Raw genomic sequence first — 15074 nt, forward strand, 5'->3', positions numbered from 1 at the left:
TGAGCACCGGCCGCCGCCGCTGCGGCTTTAAGGAAGCTGCCGAGTCCCGGCTGTGTCGCAGCAACTTTGTATCAGTCATGTCTCCCAGCCCGATGATTGACAGCCCGCGTAGTCCAATCAGCAGCCCGCCTGGGCCTTGCAGCGCGGAGCCTGGCTTCCCTCCGGGCCAATGGGAAGGGCTCGGAGGGGCGGGACGGCAACCTGAACTTTCTGGACATGTGACCCGTTTTTAAAAGGACCGGCCCTCCCGCTGGTCCACTCCCCCTCCGGGCTGCTGCCCGTCCCTCTCCCGCCCTCCCTTCCCTTCTTATGCCCGCCCTGGCCCTGCCCCTACCCCCTCCTCTCCGCTTCCCGGCGCCCGGGGTGTCATTGGGCCCAGGAGACGCGAGCCAACTTCAGGCAGCTCCGCGGAAGCCCGCGCCGTCACCTGGGTGCGGAACGCGGCCGCCGCGGGCTCTCCCGCCGCGGGGAGGGCGGCACTCGCCGGCCTGGATGTGGCTGGGGGTCGGGGGGCTCCGCAGCAGGGGTGTCGAGGCGGCGGTGCCGGGCGCTGCAACAGGTAGACGGCGGCGGCGGCGGCGGCGAGCGGAGGACCCCGGCGGGCCGCGGCAGGTGCGTAGGGGTGCGCCGCAGGGCGCGCGGCCGCGCCGGGGGGACGCGCGCCGGGCCGGCGGAGGTGGCGCCGCGCGGTGCGGGCCAGAGGTGGCTGCGTAATCCGGAGGCACCGCCAGTGCGCTGCCCTGCGTGTGCTGGTTGTTTTGGTTTGGTTTTCCACTTTTTTTTTCACCACCCCCCCCTGGGCCGCCGGAGGACTATTTTGGGAAAGTTTGGCCACTTTGGATAAATGCCCTTTATGAAGAGCAGCTTTTTCAGCCGCCTTGGGCTCGGGGCGATCTCACCACCCTTCTCGTTCCCCTGAGATCCATTTCGGATTTGTCTTTCTTTTTCTAATTTTTTTTTGGGGGGGAGGTGGTTGTCTCCTACCACATTGGAAGGACGTTTGAATAGTATTTCTTCTTCCCTCTATCAATCGCGGAAGCTTCCAAATCTGGAAGCTGGAGGTGTAGCGGATAAGGGCAGCTGAAGGAGAATAAAGATCCTGACGGCTCTGCAGAATCCCGGGGGCCCTGGGAATCTGTGCATTTTCCTGAACATCCCCCCCCCCTCCAGTATTCTGCAAACTCGGGGAGCGGCTGCGCGGCGCGTGCCAGCCCTGGGAACCCCCAGGCCGCGCATTTGGGAGGCAGCCTCTCCCCCTGCCACCCTCACCCTGCCCAATTTCAGATGCGTGAGGCTTTTCCTACTGGATTTTCAAGTCACCGTGGCTTGTGTGTGACACCATCCGCTTTCGTGATGTATGCTAGCAGGAGTTAGGAAAACTTTTGCTAACAGAAGTTTAAAACAAAACAAAACAAAAATCCTCTGGAGTGTTAAAGGCACCAAATTGCTCCTTTGCCTTTTGTGTGGCATTTTCTTGAGGTGCTGTTATTGATGATATTTACACGGTAATGATAGCATCGTCTGCATTTGGGGAGTCCTGCTTTGAGAGTTTTAATTTCATGTTTGGTATCATGGCACATTATCCTGGGCAAGCTTTTGGAGAGAAGTTTTTCTTTTTTAATGGGGGGGGGATCTCAAATGGAGCTTTGTTGTTGTTTTTAAATAAGGGAGAGGAGACATGTAGATTTGTTTGCAAATTTTGGAAAGATCAGAGAGCTCAATGAATTGGGTGAGTGAATAAAAATCAGGTATTCTCAGTTCGGACTGGTTTTTCCTGATCTCTTATATGGGTGACCTTGAGCAGGTTTTTCCCTCATCTGGAAAAGAAGGGAAGGGAATAGCCAAAAAAATAGTCCTAGGCTGGGAACTGATACAACTCTGCAACTAGTGATAAACGTGAATTTCTTATGGCTTAGTCTTCAGGGTGCCACAAGGATTGCAAGGATATTAAAGATGAAACTCTCCAGATAAGATACAAATTCCTGAGGACCTTTTGCTATAATCTAGGTGGAAAATCTAGTCTCTTAGGGAAAAGGGCAATGGGCTACAGACTCTCTATATAATATATACAGAGTATATAATATATATCACCTAAAGTTCAAAAATCAGATTTTCTTTTATAAAAATATTTGAGCACATGTGTATGGCTAAAAGTAGAATCTCCATCAATGCTTTCCTTTATCTCAGTGAATTCTCTTTATGTTTCGGGGAAGCTATTTGCATAAAAATTGAAGCTACAGCAAGAGCCCTTGCTAGCCTAACAGTGGGAAGCATATGAGCCTGATTTTACCTAAAGTAGATATACCTCCCTCCATATCAAAAACTTCCCCTTTTTTCTTTGGATATTAAGTTCTACCTGGATCCTACTCATCAAGGAGTGCTTTCCATAGTCACTCGTCAGCTCAGCTTCACGGAAATTCTGCTAAAGTCATATCATTATACTGATTCTAAAAAGACAACCTCCAGAGTTGGTTTCCTGGACAACATAGGGAATTAATTTCTAAACTGAAATATTTTATTCAGAGTTCTCTCTGTCTATGAAGTCTCTTTTATAAACAAATGGATCAATCATATTTCTAAAAAAAAAAAAAAAAAAAGGAAGATCCAGTCTTACCAAAACCTGTTTGCAATGGCAGGCTGTGAAGGTTCTGGGTGTCGTCCATCGTTTTGTGTTTGTGGCCAACCTTTACTCTATTTCCTTTGTGGAGAGGTGCGTGAGGTTGCTGGGTGAGAATACTTTAAACAAAGCTAATTTAGACTTCAGCAAAGCCTTTGGCAAATGCTCCGATGATAGTCCTGTCAATAACTTAGTCAAGTACAGGCTGCTTTATGATACTGTTAAGAGAGTTCAGGGCTGGTGAACCAGGACTTGGAAAGTTGTGATCAGCTGTCTTGATGTTAGCTGATAAGATGTTTCCTTGTAGAGGGCTTTACTCCTTGGCGCCATTCTCTCTCGCTTCTAGATCCTGCTCCTCAGATCTTCCTGGAGCCCCACACATCTGGCCCATAGCTCCCACTTTGGGTGGAGCCATGAAAAGTGTCCCTCAGAATATTAGTAGGCATGCAATAACAAAAGACGGCCACGATCAAATGATTCAAGGAAGTCTGGGTTCAAAGGAGAGTGACTTGTGCACAGTACAATCTTTAGGGGTTTTAGTGTATAGGTTTGCATTGTGAGATCTCAGAAAGTCAGTGAGTAACCACCTTTCCCAAAGGAAAATGGAGAGAATGAAATTTTAGAGACCGATCTGAATGAGGAATCACCCTTCAGAATAAGGCTGGAGCCCTGGGAAGGAACAGGCCTAGGAATAGAGGCCTTTTGGCCAACGTACTGAATCTAGGGTCACTTCTGGTAATTGATAGATGGTGATGGAGAATTCTAGGATAAGGAGGGTGAGTTGTGACCATGAATGGACATCTTTCTTGTGGCGCTTAGTGACTTCGGAGCAGAAATATCTGTACCTTAGCTTTATACTGATGGCTCATCTTTGGGGAGAATAGAATATTCCTAGGTTAAAAATAGAAGAATGCATATTACATTTACTGTATTTTCCAATGCATAACTATGACAAAATATGTTTTTAGGAACTTAGGAAAAGTTCAGTATTAGCAATGAATGAATTGATTCTAAATCATTCTTTTCAAATTGTGCTTGGCTTTTATTCCCAACAATTTTTTCTCATGGCTAGATAATTGCCTCTAAACCTTGATAAATTTGATTTATTTTCTGTTTTGTGATTGATTTTTTTATTAGGAATTCATAGAATTATGTTCTTCAAGTAAAAACATGCTATGTAACTAGTTGACTTTAATGTTCAGAAATGGAGGATAGTTTAACAATTAAAAAAAAAAATTTGTGACTTACTACCCATCTGGAACATAGTGAGGAAACTAGTAGTTTTTCACCATTTAGAAATTTCTGTGGAATACAGAAAAGCAAGATGTATTTACAGTTAAGACAACTTGGACATAACATTTCATTACTGGGCTTTGTGATTTCTAATGCTATTTTATTTACTAAAGCTATTATATTATTTTTCAGTCTTAATATCAAGTTCTATAGCAGAAGGACTTCCCAATCTCATATTTTAGTGAAAAGAAAATAGAGAGACTGGACAAAGACAGTGGACAGTGGGGAAAGGGTAAGAGGCTTAAGATAGAGCTTCTATATAGAACTGCAGAATGCAGAACTTTCCAAGAAAGGATAGGAAGTTTCCTGTAAGTCTTGCTTGCCACAACTGCAGAATGTGGTACCTCTTTTGGGTCACAATTACTTACGGACTTGGAAGGATTTGGAAGGAAAAACCTAATAAAAAAAAAACTATAGTAAAACATGCAAATAAAATTTTCACCTTGAATTAGTTTATTTTTGCAAAATAGTTCTTTACAGTGGTGGCTTGTCTAGGGTGATTTTATTCCCTAGGACATTTGGACGCAAGAGACTTTTAAAAATTATTATTACAGCTGGAGAATGAAGGGTTGCCCAGGCTTGTAGTGGGGATCAGAGTTGTAGAGACCAGGCTGGATCCATTTCCAGCTCTGCCATTTATTTGTGTGGCCAGTGCCTCTGTTTTCCATTTTCAGCAGCAGCAGCCCCTTAGGGTTTGGTTGTAAGGATACATAAGTTACTATATATATGCAAATGATGGGTAATACTGCACTTAAGTATATAGTACATAAGGATTACATGTGTAGGACTGATTATAATCTGCTCAGGAACTCAATTTATCTACTGGACCTAATGGATATGGTTATATATCTAAAGCAATCCTGTAGGCTCCTGGAGGCAAAGGCGCAGGTTTGTTGTCTTTATCACTTACAGATCCAACAACTGGTCTCAGGCCCAGGATGCGGTAAACCTTTCTCAAATAGTGTTGAATGATTGAATGCCTAACATTTCAGAACTTCTCTGGAACTTTCTCTGTTCTCAGCCGAAAGTAAAAATGTCTGGCTATGGATGGTCTCTCCAGCCCAGGGGTCACGAGGTCAAGGTTCATGCCATTGTCTTAGTATTGAAACACAGTGAGAAGCCCTGGGCTGTCCTACAGCTCTGATCTGTGGATCCATTGAACCCATGTTCAGAAAGTACCACTGACACTCAACTGTCTTCACCATGAATCTATAGTAAAGTCCCCTCCCCTTTTATTGTTTGGGGTTTTCTTGTTTGCTTTGTTTTGTTTTTATGTTTGTGTTCCAGGGCTTGAATTCAGGGCCTTGGCACTGTCCCTAAGCATTTTTGCCCAACCCTGGTGCTTTACCACTCAAGCCACATCTTTAAACTTGTAGCCTTCCTGTAGTTTATTGGAAAGAGTCTCATGGACTTTTCTGCCCAGGCTGGCTTCGAACTGCAATCCTTAGGTCTCAGCCTGCTGAGTACCTAGGATTACAGGTGTGATCCACTGGTACCCGGCAAGAAGATCTTGTTTTGGAAACAAACCTTAACTGAGTTTTCCTAAGATGATTCCCTTGGAAACTTTTAATTTGGAACTTGTAACCTGAGTTGAGTTGTGTTTCCATAGTTTTAACAAGGCCATGCATGCATTTGACCCCATGGAAAACATAATCAAAAGACTCCAGAAGGGTTGGAATCTGAGATTTCATTTTAAATCCAACTTGTCACCAGTCCTTTGACACTGGGCAAGTCACTGCCTCAGTGAATCCTCAAGTTTCTCCTTTGATTGCCGTATCAGTTAACAGGGCTAGTGGTTGCATGCCTGCCTAGCATGCATGAAGCCCTGGGTTTAGTTCCTTTGTACCACATACACAGGAAGAGTGGAAGTGGTGCTGTGGCTCTAGTGGTAGAATGCTAGCCTTGAGAAAGTTCAAGGACAGTGCTCAGGCCTTGAGTTCAAGCCCCAGAACTGGCAGAAGAAAAAGAAGAGGAGGAAGAAGAAGAAAAACAGGGTAAATTCAAATATTACTTAATATTCAAGTAAGTTAACATTTTGGAAATAGTCTATGCAAATATGTTACTTCTATTTCTCTGCAAAAGTTTTGTAAGATTCACTTTAGTCTGGCTTCTGCCCAAGTTGCATCTACACCCAAGAAGTAAGTTTTCATAGAACCAGGACGATTTCTTACCCTCGGTAGAATGCGTATTTGTAGTTCCGTGGACGACGTAGAATGCGTCTTGGAGGAATGAATACCAGTAATTCCAGCTGTTGCGGACTCTGACACTTTAATGTCCATTTCTCTTGTCAGCTATGGAGACCAAAGGCTACCACCACGTCGCTGAAAGTCCAGAGATGGAGAGGCGCTGGGGTCAGGCTTCCCAGGCCGCCGAGCCTGCCCCGGGACGCGCGGAGAGGACGGACGACCAGAGCCGCATGCAGGCCGTGGACGTCCCCTGTGTCCCCCCCTGTGTCCCCGGGCCCGAGGGCAGTGGCGTGAGCCGGGACAAGCACGAGCTCCCCGCTTGCCTCCAGCAGGACGGCGGGCGCGGCGGGGTCTTACCGTCCGACATAAAGACGGAGCTGGACTCGAAGGAGCTGTCCGCCACGGTGGCCGAGTCCATGGGTCTGTACATGGACTCGGTCCGGGAGCCCGACTTCGCCTACGAGCCGCCGAGCGCGCAGGCCGGCCTGAGCCCGGCCAAGGCCTACCACCACATGGAGCAGCTGGTGAGGTTCTACAAGGAGAACGGCCACCGTCCGTGCCCGCTCGGGGGCGGGGGCAGGCCCCCGCGCGCCTTCCTGGCCGACTCGGGGAGCCCGGCCCTGGGGAAGAGCCCCTCGGTCTGCAGCCCTCTGAACGTGGCGGCCTCGGCCTGCAGCGCCGCCTCGGCCAGCTTCGGCGGTTTCCCCGCGCACAGCCCCATCACGCAGGGCACCCCTCTGATGTGCTCCCCCAACGTGGAGACGCGAGGCTCGCGCTCGCACAGCCCCACGCACGCCAGCAGCGTGGGCTCCCCGCTGTCCAGCCCGTTGAGTAGCATGAAGTCCCCGGTGTCCAGCCCCCCGAGCCACGGCAGCGTCAAGTCCCCGGTGTCCAGCCCCCACCACGCGGCGCTGCGCTCCTCCGTGTCCAGCCCGGCCACCCTCCACAACTCAAGGTGCTCCGTGTCCAGCCCCTCCAACGCCAACAACCGGTCTGCGCTGTCCAGCCCCGCGGCCAGCACCGGGGGCTCCATCTGCAGCCCCATGAGCAGTGCTTTCGGCTACGCGGCCTCGGGCCCCTGCGGCCCCCGGGATGTGGTTTCCAGCCCGGACACCCACGAGAAGGCCGCTCCTGAGGTCCCCTTCCCCAAGACGGAGGACGCGGACGACGCCGCCGCCATCTCCAACGGCGCGCCGGGCCAGCTGGGCCTCCTCCACTACATCAAGCCGGAGCCCGACGGAGCCTTCCGGAGCTCCTGCCTGGGAGGAAACCACAAGATGACCTCCGAATCGCCATTCTCCATACCCATCAAGCAGGAAGCCACCAAGCATTCGTGTTCAGGGGACTCGTTTAAAGGGACTCCGGCGGTCAACCCGTTCCCCTTCATGGATGGCTCCTACTTCTCCTTCATGGATGATAAAGACTACTACTCTCTGTCAGGAATCCTGGGGCCCCCCGTGCCCGGCTTCGATGCGAGTTGTGAGGGGGGTGGATTTCCAGTGGGGATTAAGCAAGAGCCGGAGGATGGGAGCTATTGCCCCGAAGCCAGCATCCCTCCCCACTCGGCCATCGTGGGTGTGAATTCGGGCGGACAGTCCTTTCACTACAGGATTGGTGCTCAAGGTACAATCTCTCTGTCACGCTCGCCTAGAGACCAGGCTTTCCAGCACCTGAGTTCTTTTCCTCCCGTCAACACTTTGGTGGAGTCCTGGAAATCCCACAGTGACCTGTCTTCTAGAAGAAGTGATGGATACCCGGTCCTAGAGTACATTCCAGAAAACGTGTCAAGGTAAATTGACCTCCTCCCTCCTTCCCTCCATCCTCTCCCCTCCTCCCTCCCTTCCTTTTGGAAACAGAACACAAAAGCAAAACCATGGCTTTTTGTAAGTTGGCGAAATTTAAAGACGTGTTCGCGGGTGTGGTTGTTCTGCTTTTGTTTTTAAGGATGGCGGTTGAGTGCATACTGACCTTGGCTTGTTGAGATATATATAATGCTATCCTTTTCTTGCAGTAAAGGGACAAGAAATTCTTCAGATCTCTTATTAGACTTTGAAGCAGCGTGCATAGGTATCCTGCTGTTGTCTGTGTTAGGTGTTGGGAAAATGTGTTTGTTTTCTACTGCCAGTTACTATATTTACTTTAGCAGACTAGGGTTTGTTGGGGTTTTTTTTGTTTTTTCCGTTTAGCTATTTGGTGGTTCCGTGAAACTGCATGAAATTACTTTTCGTATGATCCTATAGCCTTCTTCTAAAATTTCATATATTTAAATTTTCTTTAATCACGTTATTGGCTATGAAAGGTAAAAATTGAACTCCAGCTTTGTTTCCTACAAGCTTCAGGCCCTCCCATTCCTTTCTAGGTAGGTTAATTTTATGAACGTGTGGTCTTCAGTGCAAATAAATGGTTTCCATAACTGTTGAGACCGTTTAAAGTCTCAGTACATCTAAAATTACTTAGTGGACAGTCTCGCTTTCTCACTCACATTGGAAGTGAAATGTGTCACTGTTGTTTTCAATTGAAATATTCATAACTTTTCAGATCTGCAAGAAGACATAATTTCTTGTACATCGTCTCTTGCTTTTCCTTATTACAGATAGCATGTTGTGTATATTTAGAAAAACAGGGAAGAGGTTTTCGATATGGCTGTAAAGGGTGGTTCTAAGTTATGCAATGCATAATTGGACTTTGCTTCTGTACTTTTTTATTGTGTGGTTGTGATAAATGATCCCTGTGTGGAATATCTAAGGAATAAATTTTCTAGGCAGAGTTCATTCCTTTGGCATCAAGGAATATGTGGATAGTTATGTCCCGTCCATTTTTTTTTTTTTGTGGGAAGTACATCTACCCTCTAACAGTATAGGATTTACCTGAATCCCTTTGGCTTTGTCTTTTATTATTTCTGTTTTCCAAACCAAAAGCAAAACCTTTTAATTTGTCCATTTTCCTAATCATTAGTTTAAATATTTCTCATTTTTTATGGAAGCAAACATTCCATACAGAATGTATTCTTATAGTTCTCCATAGCAGGAGTTACCCAATCATAGTGCAATGCCATCTCTTAAATTTCAGACCCTGACACAGGGCCTAAGAGAACATAGTTTTCATCAGAATCAAGTTCAGCGTGTGTTTTTCGACTACCACTTCATTTTACTTTTAGAGAAGGAAATTTTTTGTGGACCTAATATGCGTGCGTGCGTGTGTGTCTGTGTCTGTCTCTGTCTCTCTGTCTGTAGTTTTTTGGTAAGTGAGTTTTATTGGCTCACTGCAGGAGAGTGTAGCCTGGTGGTTTATTTATCTGTGCTACTCAACTGTGTGCGTCCCTGTGGATAGCTCTTCACCTCTGTGCTTTACAGTTTACTCCTGTCAAGAACTCACATTCACAGCTATGGAAATAGAAATATTCAGAGGTTAAACAGTTTATTTATATGAGTTTATGGGAGATTTATTGGCTGATCATCTGGTATGTAAGTTGGAATCATATCTAGTTTAGTTCTTGTTTTAAAGAGTTTCGTCATCTTTCCTCTTTCAGTTTTCATAAAATGAAGAGGAAGGAAATGCCAAAAAATTTTTCAAAGGAATATTTGAAATTTTTAAGGATTTTATAAGAAACATTTGGTAATTTCTTATGTTGAAGATCCCATTTTTATTAAAGAAAGTAGAGTAAGGATCCATATTTGTACTAGTATACATCCATCTATCCATTCATTTTAGCTTTGAAGGCTACTTCTGGTAGAACACTAGAAGGCAGGAGCTAAAAATGTTTTCTTTCTCTTACCTCCTGTTTCTATCATTTGAATCATGGTTCACATATTAGCTCCCTCCAGATTATCCAGATTATTACATGGTGATAGGAATCGATAGCTGTGGGGTGTTTGTGGACTCAGAGGGTTATAGCAGATTCTCTAGAGAGGATGGATTATTCCATGTTTACTAATACGGTAAGAGAGGGTTTATTGTGCCTGAATATATGCCAGTTAAGATGAGTTTTTCTGAACAGTTTCATGTTAAAACCTTTGTGTTGTTGTAAAGAATTAGTCATCTGTAAGAGATTTCAAACTTTTTCTTGTGGATACTATCCAAGCAGATTTGTTTGGTTTATTTCAAGAGTAAAGACTGAAGGATTGAGGATATTTAGGTTTTCCTTAGGTACTAATAACAAGTTTAACCTCATTATAGTTTCATCATTGTTCTTTTATTTTGTATCTTTTATACCAAAAATGTGATCCTTTTGCATATTTCCTCATTGTGCATGAGGATATCTCATGTGAGGGAATCATGTGACATGAGTGTGTGTGCACACCAGTAGTGGGGGCTTGAACTTGGTGTCTCATACTCTTGCTTAGCTTTTTCTTCAAGGCCAGCGCTGCATTGAGCCTCTTCTGGCTTTTTGAATCTGGGGTATTTCTGCCTGGGCTATCTTCAAACTGAGATCCTCAGGTCTCTGCCTTCTGAGTAGGTAGGATTGCAAGAATGGGCAATGAGTGCCCAGAATGGGAATGTTGAATGAATTGATGAATTAAAGATTGTGACGGATCTGTGTAAACACTACTTGGTTTTACAGTATCATTCATTTTCAGACAGGACTCTAAATTATTTCTCATAGTTGCAAAGAATAAGTAGAAGGAAGTGGGGGCTTCCTGATGGATTTTCATGTAAATTTTTCAGTGATATTCTTTCAAATTCCATGTTGCATGTAACCTCTTAGAATATAAAGTTGGATGCCAGTGGCTCATGCCTACAATAGTAGCTATTCAGGAGGCTGAGATCTGAGGATTGAAGTTCAAAGCTAGCTCATGCAAAAAAGTTTATGAGACCCTTATCTCCACTTAACCACAAAATAAACAGAAGTAATGCTGTTACACAAACGGTAAGAGCCAAGTAGAGCTTAGAGACAGTGCCCAGGACCTGAGTTCAAGTCCCAGGACAGGCATAAGAAATAAAAATGAATCTCCTCGCTGTCCATTTTCAGTGTTGTACCATAGTGATCTGAAAAGTACTTGCAGTGATCTGAAAAGGTCTGTAAACTACTACTGTTTTCCAGCAACACATGTGTATGAAACTACATCTACTTGAAGCAAAATTTATCTATTATACATTGAACATGAAAGGATATACAAGAATCAAGCTGTTTTCTATTAAGCAAACAGCAGCAAAGATGTTAAGTAGAATAAGAAAACCTATTCCAGCTTTTCATTTGCAGAAATCCAGTTACTAGTTCATAAACTTATGTTGTCAATATGTAATGGCTTATTTGAACATGGCTTTAAATATTATCAATTTCTAGTTTAACACAGTTACAGCTCATATAACAGATTATTTGGGATCCTTGAGATTAGTGTGTGTAAATGTGTAGCTATATATATGCATATGTATATGCGCATGTATATGTATATATATTTATGTATATGTATATGTGGAGCCAGGTTTGAAGTTTCTTTGCAGCTCAGTTTGGCCTTGACCTCAGGATCTTCCTGCCTCAGTTTCTTTAGTACCAACGTTCCTGGCGTACATCACCTTGTCCTTCTCTTTTAGGTACTTTTTAGGAGTGAAAAGGAGATCCAGTAGTTGAGAATTTCTGTCCTGTCCTCTTCTGTACACCATTTACAAGTTCAAATACAGAAAATGGCTGTCACCTAGAATGATATTTTTATTCACCTAGAAATAAGTAATGGCTGTGAGATGTGGTTGTCTGCATTTGAATCCATGGGCATTCTCCGAGAGCGGTGAAGGAAGTCACCTCTCTGTTAATTATTCCCAGTGAAGGGATTGTCTCATTGCTAAATTGTAAAGTAAATTATGACAAAGCTAAATGGAAAGCCCTGAGGGTGGACACTGGACCTGATTGTGTCATGTGGGTTGAGTTACCCTGTTAGCTTGGGAGCAAACAACTGTGACCTCGGATGAGTCACCCCTCACAGACTCAGTTTACTCATTTTAAAGCTAGTCAGGTAGACATAAAGTCTGTCAGTAATGTTACTGTCATTGAAGTTTCCTTTGAAGAATCACATAAGGGTATTTAAAAAATATACATTTACTAATGTGCTTCACACACATTTACTAATACGCTTCACACATCTCTCAGCATATTGTTTATTGGATAGTTTGCATAGTAAATTTTCTTTAGCGCTTAGCTAGGTCAAAGTTTTTCCTCCGAAAATACTAGGTTTGTTCTTCTTTTTAAAGAAAAACAGATTTTTTTCTACAGATTTAGCACTATGATTTTTTTTTTTGCCCTATTCCTCATGGACAGCCTATTTCTGTTGACATAATGCTGGCTATTCCAGGCGATAATCAGAGTTTGATAGCATCATAACTCAATGCTAACATTGACTTAGACTTTTGAATATAAAGTTCACTATTTCAAAGGGCACATTCTGGTAGTTTCAGGAAAAGTAATTAAATGCCTGTATTAAGATATACATATGTATATATATTCATAAGAGAAAACAAGTAACCTACAATTTTTATTTTATTTTTCAATTCTTCCTGACTTTTTTTTTTACCTTATATGACAAGCCAGAATTCAAGAAGTTCTTAATACTATTTTGCCTCTTAGTAAACTTTCTACAGAATGTGTTTCAGCGCAAGTGCCTCCATGTAACAAATGCTATGAAGGAAGGTGGGATGGGGGTGGTGGCCTATAGCTTTGATCATTACTCTTTATCTATGCATTTCAGTGTTGCTCAGCTCACTTGGCAATGAAAACCTATGACTCTCATCATCTGACTTGTAGCAGTTTGCTTTTGACAGTAGTAATAGGCCTGGAATCTCTCCGGAGTAGTATTTTAGATAATATTTTTGAAGTGGTTTTAAAGTGAAATTTGCACCTCTGGATGGTTCATTCACTTCCATTTACCTTATGATACTTCTGGGAAGAGTGGTGATAATTTTATTGAAAAAAGGCAGTGCTTTATAATATTCAAGTTGCTCTGTACAAGCTGCTACTGTACATATTCTTTGTAAGCACACCAATATTTTAGATCATGAGCAGTAGACATAATGACATTTAAACCTAAATAGTAGTTTAGAACCATTTATTTGATAGTTTAAAAAAAGTTGAAGATCATATCCACTGCTTTCACTTAGATAAATGCAAATTATTCAGCTTACTGCAGGTTTTATCCTTGTGACTTCCTGAAACAGGACATAGAGATTTATCATTTATGGATTTGATGACTTTTGCAATATTGAAATTCTGGGTGTGTCTGACCTTTCTTGTCCTTTTAGTTTGAGAGCAAAAGCAGATGTTACATTGGCCACCATAATTGCAGAGTAATGCTGGACTTTCATTAGTGCTTTGAAGTCATTATCTTTTCCTCTCCCCAGACAAATACTTTTTATCTTGAGTTCACCAGTTGCTTTAGTTTTGTGCTGTTTATCATCCCTGCTGATTGGTAATTTATCATTTTCTTTTATTTACTAGTTTTAGATTGAGAGAAAAATTTGGATATCTTGGATAATAATGTTGGGCAGTATTACAAAAATATTAATGAAAGCCAAGAAAAAAGAAAAACATGTTAAGAGGATATTGCTTTGATTAAAACTTTAGAGTTTCTGGCTTTAAACCTGTGAAGGGTAGATTTACTTCAGTTTTCTAAAATAAGTTTTATATCATTCTTTATATAGTAAGGCTATGATGAAGTTCAATGTCATTATATCACCATTTATCACTTGACTGATGTTCTACAAATTTCTGAATATATAATTGTTACTTGTATGACCAAGGCTGAAAAGAGATAGATGTTGCTTATACTTCATAGAGGAATAGAAAACTGTATTCAAGGAATGAAATGGGATAAACAGAGTGATTTGGATACTTAAAAAGCTAATACCTTGGGGAGAGAATGTGAGATAATAACTGGCAGTCTGAATTCATAACTTTGGCTATGACCTAATTGTATTACTGATAAAATGTCTTCAGTGGCATGTGACCCTCCCTCTTATATGTTAGGAGCTGAAATTCCAGGATGGAATATGATTTGTAAGAGGAGAGAGTGATGCTGGGCGTTCTGATAAAGAAAGGTTATATGAGCAAATCTTGGAAAATGGAGGGTTGAGTGGTAAAAGATGTTTTTTTATTCTTCGTTTTGTGAAATTCATGAGAGGTGGAATGCTGTACCGCCTAGCGTGGGCACTCTGGCAGACTGTATATGATGCTTGGCAAGAAGAAAGCATCATTCTCAATTTGATAGGTCAGGAGGAACTCCCTCAATGTAGATACAGGGATGTGGTGACAGCAGGGCACTTGGGAAGACCTTGACTGGGCAGGGGTTATGGGTAGATTGGAGCATAAGAAACCTTATAAAGAAATCCCAGTTGTGTAGGAAATGGGAAGTAGTTCTGCTTACAACTTCCATGAGATCAAGTCCTGGGTTCCACATGTCAGTGACATCCCAGGGTACCCGAGTCTCAGTGCTGGCTTGTTTTCCTTCACGTAATAATTTCCAGTTCCATCTGTGTTGTCATGAAGAATGGCATTTCATGCTTGCTATGGCTGAGTTAGTTTTGCATTGTACACATGCACCCCACAGTGCCATCCATTGGTTCAGTAGATGGATTTTTTTTGTGATTTATCATTTTTATTGAAAAAATTACAGCTTATATTGTAACCATTCTGTCCGTAACACTCATTTGTTATAGTTTGTTTACAGCAATCATTAAAGCAACTATATGGCTTCTATGGGATTTGAACTTAATAAATAATACTAAGTACCTCATAGATTGACAGACCAACTCAGGATCGTGCAGAAAATGAAATATCAACTTTTTAGTGGCTATAATGTTTTGAAGCTACTAAAAAAACTATTTAGACTTATCCAATTTGAGTTACACCTAAAATATAGTTATATAAGGTAAAAAAGTCAACAAATATTTAGAATACAGCTAAACACACAAAATTTTACTCTTTCAATATATTCATGAGGTATTCTTTTTTCATATTCCTTTGATACAAAAATCAAGGAACCACCAGAAATACA

General features: G+C 42.9%; 1 protein-coding gene across 1 annotated transcript in view; it reads left to right on the plus strand.

Moving 5' to 3' along the window:
* The first annotated feature begins 320 nt into the window (after window positions 1–320).
* Nr3c2 (nuclear receptor subfamily 3 group C member 2) overlaps window positions 321–15074 on the plus strand; it is a 221361-nt gene continuing 206607 nt past the window's right edge. The window contains exons 1-2 of the mRNA XM_090356867.1: window positions 321–612; window positions 6202–7885. Coding sequence (XP_090212993.1) covers window positions 6204–7885 — 1682 coding nt within the window. The 5' untranslated portion in view covers window positions 321–612; window positions 6202–6203. The remainder of the gene's footprint in view (window positions 613–6201; window positions 7886–15074) is intronic.

This window comes from Megascapheus bottae, chromosome 23 (assembly GCF_031878675.1).
Source record: "Megascapheus bottae isolate mThoBot1 chromosome 23, mThoBot2.hap1, whole genome shotgun sequence".
Classification (NCBI taxonomy): Eukaryota; Metazoa; Chordata; class Mammalia; order Rodentia; family Geomyidae; genus Megascapheus; species Megascapheus bottae.